The 23,030-nt window shown below is 37.7% G+C and overlaps 1 protein-coding gene across 10 annotated transcripts in view; it reads right to left on the reverse strand.

The window, feature by feature from the left end:
* The window catches only part of MBTD1 (mbt domain containing 1), a 64,825-nt gene that overhangs the window by 18,555 nt on the left and 23,240 nt on the right, over positions 1 to 23,030 (reverse strand). For 8 of the 10 annotated variants that reach the window (XM_060203760.1, XM_060203757.1, XM_060203759.1 and 5 more), the window contains exons 5-12: positions 21,247 to 21,361; positions 19,239 to 19,321; positions 7,395 to 7,512; positions 6,374 to 6,508; positions 6,020 to 6,108; positions 5,662 to 5,896; positions 5,026 to 5,081; positions 4,576 to 4,680 (exon numbers count right to left, since the gene is read on the reverse strand). In XM_060203760.1, the coding sequence (XP_060059743.1) occupies positions 4,576 to 4,680; positions 5,026 to 5,081; positions 5,662 to 5,896; positions 6,020 to 6,108; positions 6,374 to 6,508; positions 7,395 to 7,512; positions 19,239 to 19,321; positions 21,247 to 21,361 (936 nt within the window). Of the gene's footprint in view, positions 1 to 4,575; positions 4,681 to 5,025; positions 5,082 to 5,661; positions 5,897 to 6,019; positions 6,109 to 6,373; positions 6,509 to 7,394; positions 7,513 to 9,763; positions 9,881 to 19,238; positions 19,322 to 21,246; positions 21,362 to 21,780; positions 21,898 to 23,030 lie in introns of those variants that run through there. The other 2 variants (XM_060203763.1, XM_060203764.1) reach the window with 2 other exon arrangements.

Raw genomic sequence — 23,030 nt, forward strand, 5'->3', positions numbered from 1 at the left:
TAAAACAAGCCTTTACCTTAAGTTACATCCTACAAAAGGGGGGAAAATAAAGGGAAAATCTACTAAAGATTTCTTAAAAGTGAAAAATTTGTGGCTGTTGTATGATGCTAAATAATGGAAATTATAATAAAAATCAATGTGAATTTTAGTGCATGTCAGAAACACGTGTAGGTTAGCAGAAAGTTATTTCTTTTCTTTTTTTTAATAGAACAGAGAGAAATGGAGAGAGGAGGGGAAGACGGGGGGGGGGGAAAGAAAAATAGACACTTGTAGACCTGCTTCACCGCTTGTGAAGTGACACCCCTGCAGGTGGGGAGCCGGGGGCTTGAACCGGGATCCTTAAGCCAGTCCTTCCACTTTACGCCACCTGCACTTAACCCGCTGCGCTACCGCCCAAATCTTAGAAAGTGATTTCTGAAGTCCAAGAAAAATAGTGCATTTGCCAAGGGTTAAGGCTGATGGCTACATTGTGCCATCATCAAATTGGGTTGAGTGTTTTTTTTTTTTGCCTCCAGGGTTATTGCTGAGGCTTGGTGCCTGCACTACGAATCCACTGCTCCTGGATGCTATTTTTCCCATTTTGTTGCTCTTGTTGTCATTATTGTTACTGTTGTCACTGATGTTGTTGGATAGGACAGAGAGAAATCGAGAGAGGAGATAGAGAGGGGAAGAGGAAGATAAGACACTTGCAGACCTGCTTCACAACCTGTGAAGTGATCCCCCTGCAGGTGGGAGCCAGGTGCTCCAACTGGGATCCTCATGCCGGTCCTTGGTACTTTGCACCATGTGCACTTAACTTGCTGTGGTACTGCCCGACACTCGAGTACATTAAAAAAAAATTTTTTTTTAATTATCTTTATTTATTGAATAGAGACAGCCAGAAATTGAGAGGGTTGGGGAGATAGAGAGGGAGAGAGAAAGAGAGACATCTGCAGCCCTGCTTCACCACTTGCAAAGCTTTCCCTCTACAGGTGGAGACTGGAGGCTCGAACACGGGTCCTTGAGCACTGTGGAGTGTTTTTTTTTTTTTTTTTTTTTTTAAATCTAGTCTTTTCTAGGCTCTAAATGCTACAAATTTCCTTTTTTTCTCTCATTTATCACAGAAGAACTTTTTCAAACCCTTTCTACCTCCTTTAAGGTACAACTCAATCTCTTGTATCACAGATAAAGAGTGTTCCTCTGGTGGAAAGGTCAAAGAATACAACAGTGTTAAATTTTCTTTTTGGTGTCTCATATGGTTGTAAGATATTGTCCTCGGGGCCAGGTGGTGGCACACCTGGTTAGGCACCTAGTTTAGTGTACAAGGACCCAATTCAAGCCCCTGTTCTCCACCTGCAGGGGGAAAGCTTCATGAGAGGTGAAGTAGAGCTGCAGGTGTCTATCTCTCTCTCTTTTTTTAAATTTTATTAGAGCACTGATCAGCTCTGGTGTATGGTGGTGCCGGGGATTGAACCTAGGACTTTGGAGCCTCAGGCATGAGAATCTCTGAATAACTATTATGCTCTCTAATCCCACCCCTCCTTCCCTCTCTCCCTCCCCTCTCAATTTCTTGCTCTATCCAATACTAATTAAAAAAAAAAGTTGTCCCCAAAACTCCATCTTGCCCTATTACTATTGATAGCTTACTCCAAAAACACCTCTTACACTCTAATACTTATCTATGTCCATTCCATTAAAATATTTTAGGAAGGGCTATGAGGTGGCATAACTGGTAAAACACAAACATTATAGTGCCCAAGGACCGAGGTTCAAGAACCTTGAAGCAGTGACTTTTTAAATCCTGTTTCCCTCCCTCTTTTTGATAGAGAGAATGTGTCTCTGTGTGTGTGTGGGGGGAAAGGGGAGCAGAGAAAGGTAGAGAAGAGACACCTGTGGCACTGCTCCATTATTTCTGACACTTTCTATCTACAGGTGGGGACCAGGGCCTTGAACCTAGGTCCTCATACATGATAACAGACGTGCCAGTGCTTGGCCCCTCCAATTCCTTTATCATAAGATGTTCCCTTTAAATTCTAGCCTCCCCATTGTAACTAATACCTGATTATTATTATTTTTTAAAATATTTATTAATGGGGGCCAGGCGGTAGTGCAGCAGGTTAAGTGCACATGGCACAAAGTGCAAGGACTGGCGTAGGATCCCTGTTCGAGCCCCCGGCTCCCCACCTGCAGGGGAGTTGCTTCGCAGGCAGTGAAGCAAGTCTGTAGGTATCCGTCTCTCCCCCTCTCTCAATTTCTCTGTCCTATCAAGAAAAAAAAATAATAATGATAACACCAAAACATGTAACCCAAGGGCATTTGAACTGAATGCCCAATGAACTGGGCATTTTGTGCTTCTAAGTTAAAAGAGCTTTAGCCACTGTACCACTTCCTGGGCCACTGACTATTATTCTGAAGACATTATCTCGCAGACTTCTACCAATCAATAACCTTATAATTTCTGCCACTTAAAAAATTTTTTTTAATCTTTATTTATTTTTTGGAGACAGCCAGAAATTGAGAGGAAGGGAGAGAGAGGGAGACAGAGAGACACACCTGCAGCCCTGAACCTGGGTCCTTGTGCACTGTAACATGTGTACTCAACCAGGTGTGCCACTACCCAGCCCCCACTTTTTTTTTTTAAAGGAAGAAGAGTGGCCTACTACTTCTTAATCCTTAAGTTTCTGATTTAAAAATATTTATTGGGGGTTGGGTGGTGGCCCATCGGGTTAAGTACACATAGTACAAAGCGCCAAGGACCTGTGCAAAGATCCCAGTTTGAGCTCCTGGCTCCCCACCTCCAGGGGAGTCGCTTTATAAACCATGAAGCAGGTCTGCAGGTGTCTATCTTTTCCCCTCTCTATCTTCCCCCTTCCCTTCTCAATTTCCCTGTCCTATCCAACAAAATGAAAAAAAAAAAAAAAGTCTGCCAGGAGTAGTGGATTTGTAGTCCTGGCACCAAGCCCCAGCAATAAGCCTAGAGGAAAAATAAATAAATAAAATGAAGAGTAACTTTTTTTTTTTTTTTTTTTTTTACCAGAGCATTGCTCAGTTCTGGTTATTTATTTATTTATTTACCTCCAGGGTTCCTTTTTGTTGGCCTTGTTGTTTATTGTTGTTGTCATCACTATCATTTTTGTTGGATAGGACAGAGAGAAATTGAGAGAGGAGGCGTAGAAAGAGAGAGGGAGGGAGTCGGGCGGTGGCGTAGTGGGTTAAGCGCATGTGGCGCAAAGCGCAAGGACCGACGTAAGGATCCCAGTTCGAGCCCCCGGCTCCCCACCTGCAGGGGAGTCGCTTCACAGGCGGTGAAGCAGGTGTGCATGTGTCTATCTTTCTTTCCCCCTCTCTGTCTTCCCCTCCTCTCTTCATTTCTGTCTGTCCTATCCAACAACGACATCAATTACCACAACAATGTTAAACAACAAGGGCAACAAAAGGGAAAATAAATAAATAAATAAATAAAAAAAAAAAAAGAAAGAGAGAGGGAGGGAGCTCTCTGTCCTATCAATAACAACGAAGACATCAATAACAACAACAACTACAACAACAATCAAAAACAGCCTCAGCGACAAAAGGGAAAATAAATAAATATTAAAAAAATAAAAAAAAAAGAGAGAGGGAGTGAGAGAAAGACACCTGCAGACATGCTTCACTGTCTGTGAAGCGACCCCCCTGCAGGTGGGGAGCCGGGGGCTCGAACCGGGATCCTTATGACAGTCCTTGGCACTTCGTGCTATGTGCGCTTAACCTGCTGTGCTATCACCAGGCCCTCTCAGTTCTGGTTTATGGTGGTACGGGGGACTGAACCTGGGATTCCTCCAATTCAGTATATACTTCCATAAAGAGAGTACACTGAAGCTGACAATTCTGACAACCAGCTATATAATTATGAGAATGCCTTTGATAAGGAAACTCAGTAGTACTATAAACCATTATATTAAGTAAGTAACTGAAGAAAAAAAAAGGAAAATTCAAATAAATGTACTTTGAAGTCACCAGTAGCCTCTCTAGTAAAAATTCAGATATACATTTCATAATGTTTATTATTTTTTAAATTTATTTATTTATTCCTTTTGTTGCCCTTGTTGTTTTGTTGTTGTAGTAGTTATTATTGATGTCATTGTTGTTGGATAAGACAGAAATGGAGAGAGGAGGGGAAGACAGAGAGGGGGAGAGAAAGACAGACACCTGCAGACCTGCTTCACCACCTGTGAAGTGACTCCCCTGCAGGTGGGGAGCCGGGGGCTCGAACTGGGATCCTTCCACTGGTCCTTGTGCTTAGCGCCACCTGCGCTTAACCCGCTGCGCTACTGCCCGACTCCCCATAATGTTTATTATTTAAAAATTTTTTAATGAAGTATTAACATTGTATTGTGTCAGGGTTACAATTTCACATAACCTCAAAGTAAGTCAGCACACCTGCCCTCCCACTGAACTCCACACTTACCTCACTATAGTCCATCTCCTTTATCAGCCTTTAACCTACTGTCCCCTACCATACTTTGTTAAATTGAGTATTTGAGGGGTATCCTTCTCTTGGTACATAAATCTTATTCCTGTAACTGCATTTCCACATTTAAAAAACTATTATCTTACCTTTCTAATGGTTGCAACACATATTGTAGAAAGATTTAATGGGTCTATAGCTTCCAATTTCATTCCTTCCTTGAACCATTCCCCACTCTGGTCTACTTCTTTTACCTAAAGAATTACAGGAAAGCATATGTACTGTTATATACAAGCGACTATTTTATTAGTAAAAACATTACCAATTTGAAAAGGTTTACAAAATGAGGATATCAAATGCTTTCTCCTAACTACCTTGTAGCATTAACTATAACTTCTACTAGGGAATAGTGGAAATCCAGGCAAATAAAATATAAGAAAAATCATAATAGTTGTGACACCTATGTATTACTATGTATTACTAAGTCTTAATCCTTTTTAAATGAACATATAGTTGTGATTTTCATAATTTTAGGAAGAAACCCACAACCCTCTTTCAAACCTAATTTACAAATGAGGGTTTTTATAAAAACTTCTTACCTTAGCAAATAAATGTGGTGGTGTATCAAAATGTCCATCCTGTTTCTTTGTAATATCTACAAGGAAAAGTTACATACTAATCTGTCAGCATTTGTGAGAAGACTAAAAACCACGTTTCTTTGAAGGTTTCAAACTCACAAGGTATGCATACTCTAAAACATGGCAAAAGTACACGCCTTTTACATTTATGGTGAATTAATATTCTAATTAAAGTCTTCCTTTAAAGTACATGTGCTGTTAAAATACAGCCAGCCAATTAGAATGCTGGAATACCTTAGGGAACTTTTAGAAACATTTTTTAGTGTGTTTAATATTAATTTTAACCAGATTATTTGGGTATTCTGACGAAAACTAAATGGAATCAGAAAGGCTATTTATATTTCAAATGGGTTAGATAAGGAAAGCTTAATAAAACAAATGTACCTGTGAACAAAAAATGAGCTATTTAAAAATTGACAACATGTAGAAGGATATAAAAGAATTAGGAAACTAATATTCCGATGCGAACCTTCCCTAAGGAGGGCAGAACTAGTAGGTAAGGCAACTGGGTTGCTATTTTGTGGAGAAAAATAACTAAGTAGTATAATTCAACCTCAATGAATATTTCCAATAGGAGTTCTTGGGACAGATACTTACCAGATCTTTTGAATCGATGACCTATGCTTCGAGACCAACCAATATGATGGATTAATGGGCTGTGCATATGACACCAGAAGTCATCTGTCCTATCTTCACTCTCTTCATACACTAGCCTTAGTCTTCCTCCAATTACACTTTCCACCACTGCCACTCGTGTTCGACACAAATGCCTCTTGTCAACCACTTCCACTCTCATGCAGGGTTTGAAAGGATACTGCATACTCTCTGAAACCTGTAAACACACAACAAAAAATTCAAAAATCATGACAAAGGTCTACAAATACTTTGGCTCACTAAACCAAAGTTTCTGCCTTTCTCTATAGCGCTCATGAAACTTCTAAGATTTTGTCTTTACCTTTTGTGAGAAATCAGGAGGAAGTGTTTTGGCACCAGTTAGTCGTTTCACTAGAAAAGCTTTCCAGTTTGTATATTTATGCTGAATAGCTAAAACAAAAGAAATATCCAGTTACACTTTAGCAAAGAGTAGAATTACTTCATAAACTGTAAAAAAACATATCAAATTTCCTTGTATGTAACAATAGATAAAAAGTTAAATTAAAAAAAAAAACCCAGTAAAATTAGAGAAAACCAGTGTGTTGTTCCTGTACGTAAGTTACTTGGAAAAAAAACCCCTTAAATTCTATGTTACAATTTGTAAAATTTCATTACAATATATATACTTAAATTATATTCAGTTAAAGTTACTTACTTCTAGGAGGGACAAGAGGTTTTCCACTGGCTGCACACCAACCAACTGGATGGATGTCAGAACCACATATATTGCACCAAAAGTCCAGACCAGAGTCATTTTCAAATCCTTCATATCTTAAAAGGGCATTGTAACCTACAATCAAATAAGAAAACAAAACAACACACACACACATATATATATATATGGAGAAAAAAGAATATGGTTGCTTGTATCAGCTATGAAATCTGTGTATCTATATGCAATGGAATCATTTTCAGGGTCTTCTCCACCCCCCATTTGTTGACCCTCTCATATTTATTTGGCAATATGTGTAAGAAATGACAAATACAATATGGAAAGATAGAAACAGGCTATGGGTATGGATCGACCTGCCAACACCAATATCCAGAGGAGAAACAATTATTACAGAAATTAGACTTCCTACTATCTGCACCCCAAAAAGGATTTTGGCCCATACTCACAGAGTGGGAGAAATGTTAGGGGGAAGACTAAAAGGCTCTGGAACCCAATTTTGTCAGGACACAGACAGAAGAGGAAAAAGGAAAGACATTTGGAAGTAGTAATAAGCGTAGTTCTGGCATCAAGTGGAAGAGAAGGCAGGACCACAGAAAAAAGTGGGGAAAAAAAAAAAAGGCAGCTACAGAAATTATAGTCAACCCATATCTATGACTTTGGGAGAATCACTGCAATTTCCAATGGAGGGAATGGGTACACAGTTGGTGGAAGTGTATCTATGTTTTTTGTAAATCACTAATAAAAATTTAAATAAATAAAAAAGAAACCAAAAATATGCTATCTTATAAAAGTTACAAATAGTGGTCCGGGAGGTGGCTCAGTGGCTAAGGCACTAGACTCTTAAGCATGAGGTCCCAAGTTCAATCCCCGGAAGCACATGTACCAGAGTGATGGCTGGTTCTTTCTCTCCTCCTATCTTTCCCATGAATAAATAAATAAATTCTTTAAAAAAAAGTTACAATAATAACAAGTATCTTATTAGATTATTATGTATGTTTTTCACCTGCTAATTTTATAATTCCAGCAATCCAGAAGACTTTGGTAGGCAGGCTGCAGTCTGTATTGGGAACTTCTACTCTCACATTTTCTGAGATATCACCCCAGCAGGTCCCCATTGGTGCCTGTCATATAAAAATTATTAAATTAACATCTTATTAACATAATCCTAAAATAAATAATTAAAAATGAAGCATAACAGAAACAATAACCTAAAATGCTACTTAGTTTATTTTCTAAAAATAATTGTTATTCATAGAATTCAATTGAGAAAAAGTCAAGTGTCAGGGTCAAGCTCACAATGAAGAGAATTCACATATGTGTATATGAGAGTAGATCCATGTTGGCTTCAAAATTTAATACTGTCTAGTCTAAGACAAGACTTGAACAGCAGTTTTTGTAAAAGTTGAACCACAAACTTGATAGTAGATTTAACAGAATAAAGCTGACTAAGAAAAATTCCAATCTGTAATTTCTAGTAATACAGGGAAAGCAAACAAACTTATTCACTGCCTATGATTTCAAGGTAAGGTAAATTCACAGAGTAAAAATATAGTCTGTTAAAACAGAAACTAAGCAAAAGGATTGGATAAAGTTAGTTAAAAGAGCTGAAGAATTTTTGGAGACGCATACCAAGGCAAAATGTCAAATATCTGATTATTCCAAAATTCTCATGCAGAAATTATTGTAAGCAAAGAGGAAACTATCAATGTTAGAACTGGTTACCACTAACCTCCAAACCGTATGGTAAAGATGGGGACACAGAAAACAGGATGAATATTATGAGGAGATTTCTTAAAATCTAATACATGTTTCCAAACTACAATTTCTACAGCATTTTAATCCTTAAAGCTTGAGGCAATTTGCAATTATTTGGTGTTTATGCAATGATTAATTAAATCAAATCAACTTAGGAATATAAATTCTGACAATGCTAAACAGTTTCTCTGGTCCATGATAATCATCTATAATCATTATAATTTAGAACCTTGATCACACACAAAAAATTAGGTATGCTATAAAAGACCTAATACAAACAAATCAGAAAATGACCAGTTAGCTTCAAAGCTCAAAGATGAGCAAATAAAGACACCTAAGAATTACATAGACTAGGCAATATGAACACTGGGCAAATGGCTCCACACAAGTCCTCTCCCTTTTTGGTGTTTGCTAACCCAACAGGAGGATTAGCCTAAAACAGCATCAACCTCTAATTCCCGCAGTAGTTTAAAAGAATTTCTGATATAAAGGAAGAGAATGTCAAATGAACTCTCTTAAGTGTGGAAATCAACGACACGATCAATTTATGACTATTGTTTTGTATCCATGGTAAGTAATGAATCAATATGCCTAAATAACTTTGGGACTGAGGCCTGTGACTCTGGAAGGATAATGCTTGAGTATATTCCCTGAATTATACAATGAGTAAATAAATAAATCTCAATTATGGCTACTTATTTTTTTTTCTTTAATTGAAAGACTGGGTTCTTTAGGTTCTGCTACCTCCCTCTATATCACTCTAGACTGTAGGGCCATCCCTATTGCCAGCAGATTATGATCAGAAAAGGAGAGGCTGGAAAGAAGATAAATAACAGAGATTATATTAAGACATATTAACACAAAGACCGTATTAATTTTTGTGAGAACCAATTAGGGCAAATAGGTGCAAGAAATGCACACATTAAAAGAAGGTAGACAGCTGATTTCCATATGGCTGCTGAATCTTAGGAGATGGTTATAACGTTTTGTTAAGAAAGAGACATGGCTATCGGTGCTAACAATTAGAAGGAGTTGGCAATACTGTTAACTGAATTTGGCATAGAGGAATCCCATTTGAATGGTATGACAATATCATATTGGCTTAAAAAATTGTTAACGTTTGGAGAAATTTTATAGTCATATTTTATTAAGGAAAACAAAGTATCAATATGTTCACTTAAAAAATCCAAAGGCGATGCTCACTTTAGCAGGGGGTGTTTTAGTCCCTATAGTCTGGATTGGTATAGGAGAAAGTAGCAGAAAGTGACATTTGTTCTTGCCTGTAAGGTTGTGGTTCTGCTAGGCCCTCTTAAACCAATCCATATGGTTTACTCTACAAAAAACAAAAAAACCACAGAAACAATAACAAAAAAGAGCAGCATAGTCATTGCATAACATGTGCTCCATGTGTTCAAACAAGGTAAATTCATAGATATGTCTGCCCTTTTGTTTAAAATGAGTATTCTTAACTGGGAAGACTAAATGACCCAGGGCTTGACAGCCATCTTCATCCAAGTCATCTGTCTTCTCTTGCTGGCAGGAGGGATACCTCTGAAAGTCTGGATTGGCATAGCATGAACTAGCAGAACCATAATTTACAGGTAACAACAAATTTACCTTCCAGACTCAGGATGAGAGGTCCACCTCAGGCTCCTCCCCAAACCAGAAGATCTGCTTCACCATTTCCTGCTCCAGGGCCACTCGTGAGGGCTATCTGGGAGCGACTCTCCTTCCCTGCAAGGTAAGCTGTCATCAGGTCCTGCAGGATATGGCCAGATCCAAATGCTGAGAGCTTCTCAGCACAAAAGTATGATAACCTCCACCTAACTGTCTATTAAAAAATAATTGGGTGGAAAATCTTACTTTCTATACTCCAAGGACACAGTTCTAACTGCTCAGATGGCTGGTATTTAAGACTCTAGGAGGGTACTCTGAATACATGATACAACAGAAATACTCATCACCTTCCACAGAGCTTCCAATCTACAACTTTTGGTAACCACCCTTTGATAACCAATCTTCAATGTAAGAAAGAATTCAAGTGGGTAAAGGTTAGCCCTGAAGCACCACATAGACAACCAAGAAGAATCTATCCCAATGACAGCAAGCATACAAAAATGTCACCTTTAAAACACCCTAGGACTACCAGGTGTTATGATTACTAAAATATATCCATTATAGAAAAAGGAAGCATTATTTGGTGGAGAAGGGAGAGAAAACATTACAGGTCAATCAACCAGAAAGAAAATAACTGCTAACTACAACTGATTTCAAAAATAGAAAAAACAGCTTGTGTCTTCCTTCTCTAAAAAGTCTATTTGATTTCATATCAGAATTTACTTTTTTGTGGGTGGTAAAAGTAGGGAAATGTGGAATATAAGGAGGTATAAAAGAGGGCAGAGGAGATAGTATAATGACTATGCAAAAACTTTCATGCCTAAGGCTTCAAAGTCCCAGTTTCAACCCCACCGCCGCTACCACCATAAGCCAGAGATGACTAGTGGTCTTATGGGGAAAAGTAAAAAGGGAGACACACAGACGGGTGGAAATAAGATTAACAATGACAGAATATTGTGTGATATAAAAAGAGTAAGAAGCAGAAAGTACTAATGTGAGTCATAAGATAGTTAATTTTTTTTTATTAGTGATTTAATAATGATTAACAAGATTGTAAGGTAACAGGGGTACAGTTTCATACAATTCCCACCACAAGAGTTCTGGATAGTTAATAAAAAAAACAAAAACATTATTAAATCAGTATTGCTTATGAATTGGAAAACAAACCATTTTAGAAAACAGAACCAAATTTAAGATACTAATCTATAGGCTATCTGGGCCCTTTAAAATGTAAAACACATGGGACCAGGTGTTGGCACAGCTGGTTGAGTGCACATAACCCTGCTCAAAGAGTTGGCCCTCACTTGAGGGGGGTGGAGGGAAGCTTCACGTATGGTGAGGCAGGGCTTCAGGTATCTTTTTCTCTTCCCCTCTCTAACACCCCTTCCCTCTTACACACACACACACACACACACACACACACACACACACACACACACACACACACACAGGCCCATAGGTTAGTCTATTGCTTTCTTGCAGAAAACCTATGCAGTACCATTACTACAAGATCTAATTAAGAGGGAATATTAACAAATGTCAGAAACCAATTAAAGTTGGTTAGTTAAAAAACAAAATAAAACAAACCCCATGAGTCTAAGATCACAAGTGAAGGTTCATTTAAATCTTCCCTGCTGCAGGTCTTCAGGTATGGCAATGTGGTCTACTGGGTGCTTCATTCTCTTTACGCCCCCACCCCAAACAGGTTTATGATTCTATCAGCTGAAATGGATACAAAAATCATAATCACCTTCAACTTGCAATGGAGTAATGTGCATGTGTGATTAAGGTTAGGGAAAAATAATTGTACTTAAGGACATTATTTTATCAGTAAGAATATAATCAACAAACAGGCTATGAACTTTGTTATAAACTACTGTTATATAAACATCAACCAGGGGGTTTTAAACAGCTGGGGGGAGGCAAGTGGAGGCCCACTTGGTATAGCAGACATGTGACAATGCACAAGGACAAAGGTTCAAGTCTGTGGTCCCCAGCTTCAGGGAAAAAGGATCACAAACAGTGAAACAGTATTATAGGTGTCCCTCTTCTGCTTTTCATCTCTATCCCCCACTTCCCTCTCAATCTGTTTCTATTTAAAATATTTAAAAATCAAAACATACTTTTGATACATATTGCAAAGATTTATCTTCTTAAAACACTTGACTTACAGGTGAGGCACCAGAGGACTACAATGGATCAGGTAAGTAGTAGCAGGTACATTTGTGGAGAAAGATTAAAAAAAAATGTATGTGTGTGTCTTACATGTATACACCCCCCTGCCCCCCCGTTCCACTAGAAGTTTGTGGGGTAAAGGGGTTCAAGAGGTCTGATCCAGAGGAGGTATACACTCTGTTACTGAACTATCACCTGTTGATCTTGTTTTATTATCTGTTCTGCAGTGCTGGGACCCTGCACATGATTTCACTGCTGCCCAGCTGTTTTGTTTGTTTGTTTTTTCCCTTCAGACAGACAAGAGAGACCCAGCACCAGAACTTCCTCCTACTGTCATGGTATTCCCACATGGTACCAGAGTTTGAGCCCAGATTATATGCATGGCAAGGCAAGTGCCCTACCAGGTGAGCTATCTGCTAGCAACTTATTTTCAAAGGATCACTTTAAAAAATTATAGAACTACAATTATTTTTAATGGAGAAATAAGTAGAACAGCTACATTTCTGGTCTTAGTAGAGGCATTACTCATAAGACATCAGATTACACAGTGCAGGTGTCAAACTAAAATCTGCAATCTGTGAATACATATCAGAAGGAATATTATTTTAGGTTTTGTGTGTTGCAGGCACAATTCACACCAGCACATTTTGGGCTACACTACAGTGTGTTATAAAGAAGTATTTCACTTGAATATCTGGGCACCATTTCGGAGTGCCATGACAGTGGGAGAAGCTCTGCTGCTGGGTTTCTGTTTCTATCTGAAACAAAAAGCTGGTTTGCTGACCAGTGTTCTGATGACATATGCAATTAAAAAAAAAATCTTTATTTACTAAATAGAGACAGTCAGAAATCAAAAGGGAAGGGGGTCATAGAGTGGGAGAGAGACCGAGAGACAACTGCAGCACTGCTTCAACACTTGTGAAGCTTTCCCCCCTTCAAGTGGGGACCGGGGTCTCGAACCTGGGTCCTTGTGCATTGTAACATGTGCGCTCAACCAGGTGTGCCACCACCTGGCCCCATGACTTATAATTAAAAAAAATATATTTTATTTATTTACTAATGAGAAAGATAGGAGAAAAAGAACCAGACATCACTCTGGTACATGTGGTTCTGGGGATCGGAACTCAGGACTTCATGCTTGAGTCCAGTGCTTTATCCACTGTGCCACCTCCTGGACCACAATATATAAATAAATCTTTAAAAAATACTTTACAAAGCCTAGCAGTTCGTTCAGTGGATAGTGTTGGACTCTCAAGAATGAACTCCTGAGTTAAATCTCTGGTATCACATGCCTGAGTGATACTGTGGTTTTCTCTCCCTCTCTCATAAATTTAAATATTAAAAAGCATTTTTCACTTGAACTTAAGCCCCCCCACCATCAAAAGGGGGGGAGATACAAGTATTTCAATGTTAGCATTTAAACAAAACTAAGAGTATCTTAAAGCTAAATGCCATACACACACACACACACACACACACACACACACACACACACACACACTATATATATATATATATATATATATGGTCTATTGGAGGTAAGCATGGAGTACCAGGAACATCATCAAGGACTTAAAAAGGTAGAGGTCTATGATGGTGGATCAGTCCTTTGATGGCTCTCTGTGTCTTTAAAACTATAATGAAAAAGCAGGCCAGGTAGCAGGGAGGTGGTTTTATGGTAGAGCTCCTATCTGCAATACTAGAGGCATGGGATGTCCTGAGTTTGAACTATGATTTAGTGCATTCAGTAAGCCAAGACCTGTGATTGATACCTGAAGTGGGGGCAATCTTATGAACTGAGAACTTAACTTGTGGTATCTGATGCTGATCCCAGGCAAGTAGTGTCAGCATAGAACTGGACTGTGGGACAGTTAGATGATTTATAATTGTTTGCTGGGTGGAAAATTCACACAACTGGAGGTAGAAGTAATGTGTAGTAGTAGTGAATGAGTAAGGAGCAATACTAGGATGTTTTTCCTATGGGGCTTAATTCAAAACCACATCACAAAACAATACTTTCCATTATGAAAAGTAGGTTAAATCCCAAAGCTGATTAATAACATTTAAGTTATTAACAGAAACATAAACCACATTTAAATATGTATATATCTTATAATTTATATAACATTTATAAAAGTTATATATTAATATCATTTATTTTTAAACCAAAGCACTGCTCAGCTCTGGCTTATGGTGGTGTGGGGGATTGAACCTGGGACTTTAGAGCCTCAGGCAGGAGAATCTCTTTGTATAACCATTGTGCTATCTACCCCCACCCCATCATCATTTTTTAATCAGAGCACTGCTCAACTCAGGTTTATGATGGTATCAGAGAATGAACCTGAGAACTCAATGCCTCAATCATAAAAGTTTATTACATAACCATTATTTCCCCAAATCTCAAGTTGGTTAATTATTACCCAGTTACTAGAAAAAAATAACAAGGGTTTATTTTCTTGTAACAAGAGATGGATTAAATCATTTTTAAAGATGACAACATATTAAATCATATCCCTAAGATATACAACAACATTGTAAACCAATGTTAATTTAATGGTCCTTAACAGCAAAAAAGTTTTCCACCCCTGCATCAGTATGTGCACCTCACTGTGCCTGAGGCCTTGGGTTCAAGCCCAAGAACCACACAGACCTTAAGAGCTTGTTTGGAGGTTCTAGCAGGGCAGCGCAGCTATGTGTATACCCTTGACTGAAGACCAGTCTCTCTATTTGGGGAAGGCTGTTCTCTTTGACAGAACGCACAGCTTCAGGAGGGACGCACATGGAGTGGTGAGGGAGGAAGGCGACACCCGCCTAGCTAGCCAGATTACCCGCACATCCTATCTTAGAACCACATGGGAACACAACACTGGGTAAATTCCATGGATAATGAAGGGTGTTTATATTTGTTTCTTTTGCAAAAATAATAGAATATGGCTCTGGAACATGTGATGCCAGGGAAACTCAGGGTTTTATGGTTAAAGGCCCTGTAATACCTCTTGGGCTGCAAACATTTTCATTAATTTAAAAAATTTTAATTAGAACACTACTCAGTTCTAGCTGCTGGGGATTGAACCTGGGACCTTGGAGGCTCAGGTATGAAAGTCTTCTTGAATAACCATTATGCCTATTCACTGGCCGAGACTGTAAGATTTTATAATTAAATTCAATTATTACCAGCAGTCTGGGAATTGGTGCTGTGAGTGGGATACTGGACTCTGAAATATGAAGTTTCAAGTTCAAGGCTCAGTACTGTGTGCACCAGAGTGATTTTCTGGTTTTCTCTCTTACCTTATTCTCTTATAAAATTAGTCTTTTTAAAAAATATTTTATTTTTTAAGATTTTTATTTACTTATTGATGACAGAGAAAGAACCAGACATCTCTCTAATACATGTGCTGCCGGGAATTGAACTAAAGATCTAATGTTTGAGAGTCTAATGCTTTATCCATTGCACCACCTCCAGGACCACTAAATAAAGTAGTCTTAATATATATTTTAACAGGGCCAGAGAAACAGAAATAGCTTACTGGGTAGAAAGCCTGCCCTGCCATGCATAGGGCCTATGTAAAAGCCCTGGTAAGATATTGAGAGTTGTAATGACACCAGAAGCAGCTTTGGTGGTGTGGTAAAACTGTCTCTATGTGGGGCATAGGCTCCACAATAAATAGATAGGTAGGTAGATAAATAAGAAATTATCCTATTCAGTGGTTTCCAACCTCAAGACTGCCCAAAAAGGCGGCGGCAAAGGACAGGACCATGTCTCTGAATACAACACCATATCATTAAGTACAGACCATTAAGTACAGATTCTTCTTAGATTATCAGGGAAAAGGGGAAATTCTGATACTTAGGTAAGTTCTGAAAAGTGCCATCAAAATAGATAAATCAGCTATATGGTAATGATAATACTAATTAATATTCCAACCTCTAAGAAGATATTTTTAATGGCCATTGAGGCTTTATTTCTACTGCTAATCCTAAGAGATGTCAAACTTTGTAACTGAGCCACTAAGTACAATCAGCTATGCATAATTGTAGCAATTATCAAGAGAAAATATAGCACTAGGATACACCTTACAGAAACTAACTCCCGGAAGTTCAAAGACAGAACACAGCAAGAAGAATCCTATTCTTGAAATTCAATGATTTTTGAGCTAATCACAGTCACAAGCATGAAGTATTTAGTTGGGATCATTACTCTAAGCGGGTGGGCTACCCTTTGTGCTGGAAAAGAACAAGGCAACCAAGGCTCTGACACCACCTCAACTCTCAATTCCTAATTAAACCAGAACAATTCTGATTTCATGTCACACACTGGATGTTTACAAAAAGAATTCCATTAGAGCAAGGAAAGTGCTCAAGCTGGAGAGAAAACACATATAGAGTCTTGGAGAATATATCTGAAAGTTAGACTGCATCCAGACTTAGAAACTAGAAGATTCTGATGGTAAAAAGCAGGATCTTGTGCTCCCAGTTGCTCCTGATTCTAAAGCCAAAGTCAGTAATTCTCTTTGAAGACTCAGGAAACTATTGCAGAGGCAGAAACATGAAGAATCAACTCAAAAGGAATAATGTATAGGTAACTCAAGGTTATGATTTCCTCAAACAGATAGCTTCAAAAACTGTTTAAGTTGACAAAGCAAACTTATTTGTATTAAAATATACTAAGAAGTTACCAATATAATTTTTTTTGAGCTGATTAAAAGACAAGTATTTATTCAGCACCCATGTACTAAGCACTGTTTTAGGCACTGTGGTGGATACAAAAAAATTAAGACACGGTCCCTGCCCTTAAAGGAGCTTACATTCTCATAAGAGGTAGGACTTATATACATATACCAGCTGGGAACAGTACTACACAATATATAATTTGGAATTATATATTATATATTGCATACAGAATTAAAACTTTGTAGAAATTCAAAGGAGAAAAAAGATGGGACTTAGAATCAAGATTACTAGGAACCAGAACAAGGTTAGATATTGAAGGATTAAAAGATTTATTGGGACCAATATTAATCTTTTTCTTAATTGAGAAGGCAACAAAGAAAGATGAGCGGAAAATAAAGTACTGGTAGACAACTGCCTTGCTTCTTAGAAAGAGGCCACAGTATCATTATTGAAACACAGTAAAGGCAATCTACTCTATTCTGTGTGACAGAGTATTCAAATCTTGAAAATGTAAAGCAAAAGTATTCAATTTCATTATTACAACAATGATTTTTTATTAAGAGTTTTAATATAGCATTGTTATTCAAAGATATGGGCATTAGATAAAATACATATTGACTATTAAGTACTAGTTTCAAAATACACTAATTCCATAAAATACACTGACATGTCTAATAATGACCTAAGAACACAAAATCAGAATATTAAAATTAAGATAAAAAGACTGATTAGAAGACAGACAAATATTCTAGGAATCTGGGGTGGAAGAATTACTGTGACTGAGGATTTAACCTAATTTTCAGGCTCATAGACATAGACGAAACTCCTAAGAGAAAAAAAGTTGAGTCTTTGTTTTGTAGTTCCATTGTATAAACTTGCTGCTGTCTTGTAATTTATATTTCTTACAAATGTTACACTATTGTCAATGTTACATAAGACAATTCACCTAGTTTACATTTACAGTGAGATAAAGTATCTAAACATTTTATTTATATTGGTTCAGGTAGTTAATATGCCAACAAGTAAGGACTTAATACTTGTGTTTTTAAGAAAGCAAGCTAGCAAATTAGTGAGTTTGGTTTTCATTTATATTTTTATCACTGGATTGTTTGGCTTTAAGTAAGATTTAAAAAAAATTTTATTTATTTTTTGCCGCCAGGGTTATTCACTGTGGCTCAGTGCCTGCACTATGAATCCACTGCTCCTGGAGGCCACCCCCCCATTTTTGTTGCCCTTGTTGCTGTTATTACTATTGTTGTTGTTGGACAGGACAGAGAGAAATTGAGAGAGGAGGGGAAGACAGAGAGGGAGAGAGAAAGACATCTGCAGACCTGCTTCACCACCTGTGAAGCGGTTCCCCTGCAAGTGGGGAGCCAGGGGCTCGAATCAGGTGCCTTGCTCTAGTCCTTGTGCTTTGTGCCACATGCGCTTATAACACTGCACTACCACCTGGCTACCTAAGTAAGATTTTTTTATTGGCCATGAATGAATTAATGAATGAATGTTTACTTGGACTTCCACAGCAAGAATTATGGCTCAGTTTTGTTCACATGCTGTTAAATATAACTAATCAAAAGAAACAAAATGTTAAGTTTAAACAAATTTTATTCATTAATTCTTGTATTTTTCTTTTTGCTATACATGGTCAGAAGCAAAGAACATTTAAATATAAATTAAACTTTAGGTTAAAACACTATTAGAGATAATTAAAATCACACACAAAAAAGAATGAAATCAAAGGAAAGACTTTATCAAGTACTTTTTAAAATATTCTGAAAACATTCTGAATTCTTCAGATGTTCTGTAACAGTCTACTTGCCAAAAAAAAAAAAAAATGCTGCAAATAGTTTTAAATAATGTTACATTTATCAGACCATAAATGTTACCAACAGTCCTTTCTTTAAACTTAAAAGATTTTTTTTTTTAAGTTGCTACCAGGGTTACTGTTGGGGCTCAGTGCTTGCATAATGAATCCAGTGCTCCTGGCAGCCATTTTTTCTTTCATATTTATTTTTTGATAGAGTCAGAGAGAAACTCAGAGAGGGAGACAGAAAGGTAGAGAGAGAGAGACACCTGCAACAGCGCTTTACTACCCTTGAAGCTTCCCCCTTGCAGGTGGGAACCATGGGCTTGAACCCAGGTCCTTGCGCATGTTAACACTTGCGCTCTACCAGTTGCATGACTACTTGTCCCCATAACAATCTCTATTTGTTTTTGTGATTTTGCATCTGGAGATAACACAGGCAAAAAAGATTCTTCTTTTCTGAAGTGCCAGTTCAAATCACAAAGATTAGATTTCACATTGACAGATTCATCAACCTCAGATGCTGGATACCCCTATTCGCTTGAACAGTACTGTATTTTTGATATACAGAAGAACAATTTAACATGATTCAATGTAATATGAAAATTGGGTTAGACTAGTACTTTTCCCTGTTTAAAATTATTTCAAACAGCAATTTTACCATAGGGCACTCATTTGTAAACTGACTGAAGTCATAAAGTACAATATTATATATTAGCATGTATAATAAAGACCATCTGAGGATATGATGGTTAGGTATTCTTGTACCTTCAGATTTAAAAAATGAGTAAGCATTTCAATATAAAAGGAATATTCCATACTCACATGTTTAAAGCAGGTAACTGGAGCTGCTATAAAGCTATTGCTATTGATGTAGTTACCCCAGCTGAAGCCTTCCACAGAGACTGCTGTTGAAACAAGACAAGTTTACATACATCACAATTCTCAAATCTTTTATGTACAAGGCTGTTATTATTTTAAGATGTGAAATGATAAAAAATTAGTTTATCATGGCAAGAAGCTATTTTTTTCCTGCAAAGTTCAAACTTCTTTAAATAAGTATCAATTTTAATATATATTGTAGTTACAAGCATACAGCAATTTAAATATTCTATACACAAGAGATGTTCCTTGGGAGATGAAATATAATCTTTCAGGCTATGAGAAGCAAAGAATACTTGAGAGAAGTGCTTGGATAACAAACACGTCTATGGTAGCTACTTGTATTCATATGCAATTATTACTGTGCACTTCTGTGAGGTACCTACTCAGTTCCTACCACCGACACTTTTGCTAGGGCTCTTCCTTGCTATTTCCCACTTACACCCTGGCCTCTGCACCCTTAAGAACATTCTATTATGGGCTGGGGAGATAGCATAATGTTCATGCAAAAGACTCATGCCTGAGGCTCTGAGGTTTCAGGTTCAATCCATCCAGCAACCACCCTAAACTAGCGCTGAGCAGTGATCTAGCATGTGTCCCTCTCTCTCATTAAAATAAAAATTAAAAAAGGGTAGTCGGGTGGTAGCGCAGCGGGTTAAGGGCATGTGGCGCAGAGCGCGAGGCCCATCGGAAGGATCCCGGTTTGAGCCCCAGGCTCCCCACCTGCAAGGGAGTCGCTTCACAGGTGGTGACACAGGTCTGCAGGTGTCTATCTTTCTCTCCCCCTCTCTGTCTTCTCCTCTTTTCAATTTCTCTCTGTCTTATCCAACAACGACGACATCAATAATAACTACAACAATAAAACAACAAGGGGAACAAAAGGGAATAAATATTTGAAAAAAATATTAAAAAAGAATTCAGGGCCAGATGGTGGCACACCTGGCTGAGTGCACATACTGCAGTACATGAGGATTCTGGTTCCCGCCTATAGGGAGAAAGCTTCACAGGTGTGAAATAGTGCAGCAATAAATAAGTAAATGAGAGTATCTTGTGGTCTAAGAGGTGGCATAGTGGAGAAAGTATTAGACTTTTAAGCATGAAGTCCTGAGTTCAATCCCCAGCAGTACATGTACCAGAGTGATGTCTGCTTTCTCTCCTCCCATCTTTCTCATTAATAAATAAAATCTTAAAAAAAAAATAATTGCACCAAAGTAAAAGAGACTGGGTGGGGGGAGAGGTGGAGGCTCAGGTCCTAGAATATGATGGCAGAGGAGGACCTAGAGGGGGTTGAATTACTATGTGGAAGACTGAGAAATGCTACACATGTACAAACTATTATATTTTACTATTGACTGTAAACCATTAATCCCCCCATAAAAATTATATTCTATTAGAAATAGGTCTATCTCAACCTCTTCCTTTTATTCTTCTCAATCCATATGAAGACTGCTTAATGTCCTTTATTTAAATAAAGAAACAGAGGCAGACTTGCAGAGTGATACCACAGCACTGCATCCATAGTGCTCCTTGGCGCCATATTGTGTTCCCATGGCCTTATCTAGGGAAAGCATGTGCTCTGCAGGGTTAGCAGTTGTCTAGCTCCCTAAACTTCCTATATTTTTGTCAATTATATCCACAATGCTCCTTATACTATCCACAGTATAGAGAAAAATAATATAAAAATATCACATGAAAAAAAAAAAAAGCACCAAAAAGCCAAGCATGAAGGAGGCTTGCCACAAGTACTTAACTTGTGAATGCAACTATTCTCTAAAAATTGACAAAAACCAGCACGAGGAAGTTTATTATCAAGTGCAGACTGGGCAAAGAGATAGCTAAGTTAAATAGGACAAAAAAACTAAACGGCATTAATTAAAACTAGACAGATGAAATAGTATCAAGGATGAAACAGTATTAAATATTTCATTTCCATCACATTTACCCGTATTACCTGCTTTTGTCTTTGCTTGATTTTGCAAGGTAGCTTGATACTGAGCATATGCAGCTAGTTTAGCAACTAAAGGTTGTTTCTGAAGAACTTTTGCTTTCTTTGTTGGAGGCTTACCCTAAAACAAGAAGAGTTAAGTAAATAGGATTCTTTTTTTATCTCTCCCACCACCAAAGATAAACTAGATTGCAAACTACTCATTTTGCTTAGTTAACACTGAGGATTTAGAAAATTATTAAAGCAGAGAGAATATACAAAGAATTTTAACATGAGGACTATTTTCTGGAGTTCTGCTAAAAAGCAGGTATCTAATGGGTAGCAGAGCTGGCAGACACTAAAGCAGCAATATGCAAATTAATATGTTAATACAGATTACATTTCATAAATTGTTAAAATATAGGCTATGGTGGGTATTTGATTCCTTCCTTTACTAGGGAAAACCAATGTTATTCACTCATGCATGTTGCCAAGCACTGCTATCTATATGGTAAGAGAAGATAATTTAATGTTTAAAGAGCAAGTGACTGAGGTTTATACCTTTAGTGCTAATGCAAAAGATCAATGACAAAATGCTCATGGGCCCAATTCACAATGTGACAAACTGCCATCCATTTGGGTACAGACCACTGTTCAGGATCTTTAGGAACTGTCTCTCTGAAATACAGAAATACATCTCAGTGATGTATTTCCTTAATCTGGGGGAATTTAATTAATTCTTTTAGTGCTAACTAGCGATCACTGTAAGTTAAAGGAGAATACGAAAAATGTGATCACTTACAACATATTACAAAAATCAGTTATGCTTTAATAAAGTTGCTTACATGCTATAATAGTAAAAACGTATGGTAGAAAGATAGAATCAAAGGGTAAATCACTCCCCTACCCCCCAATGTTGAAAGATAACTCAAAAGAAAACAAGTAGGATCTAGGAGGTGGTGCAATGGGTAAAGCCTTGGACTCTCAAGGTCCTGAGTTCAACTGCTGGCACCCTATGTAATACCCGGGCCATCTCTCTCTCATTAACAACTAAAGAAATCTTATGGGCATGAAAGACAGTATGATAGTTATGCAGAGGCTCTCATGCCTAAGACTTTGAAGACCCAGGTTTAAATCCCCTGCACCACCAAAAGCCAGAGCTAAGCAGTCAATACTCTGGCAAAACAAAACAAGCAAAAACAAACAAACAAACAAAAAACTTTTATAAGACTGTGAAATTATACTCATGTAAAACTGTTAAAACAATCACTAATAAAAAAGGAAAAATAAATCTTAAAAGAAAAAAGGTAAAAATTTCATCAATTCCTGTACATAAAAAAGTAGCTCATAGACCTATCTGTTTGAGCACACATATCACTATACATAAAGACCTGGGCTCAAGTTCCTGGTATATACTGCAGCTGGAAGCTTTCACAAGTGGTGAAGCAGGACTGCAGGTGTCCCATTTTTTCCTGACTCTATCAAAAAGAAGAACAGGAAAGAAAATAATGGCTGCCAGGAATGGTGACTCTGTTGTGCAGGCACAGGGATAACCCTAGCAGCAGTAATAATAATTTAAAATTTTTCTTTAAAGGTGTTTTTTATACTTTAAGAAAAAGGTTAAGAGTTTTCAATTCACTTACACAAATGATTTAGTTTATTTGGATACCTGTTCAATTTCATAGATTGAACTAACTTTGGTTCTCAAATATCTTCCAAAAAAACCTGGGTGTCAAATAACTCTTCAGCTGGGCAGAGGTGGAGTGCAGTGAATCACAATCAAATAACAAACAGTGAAAGCCAGAGATAAC

This window comes from Erinaceus europaeus, chromosome 12 (genome assembly GCF_950295315.1).
Source record: "Erinaceus europaeus chromosome 12, mEriEur2.1, whole genome shotgun sequence".
In the NCBI taxonomy this organism is placed as follows: Eukaryota; Metazoa; Chordata; class Mammalia; order Eulipotyphla; family Erinaceidae; genus Erinaceus; species Erinaceus europaeus.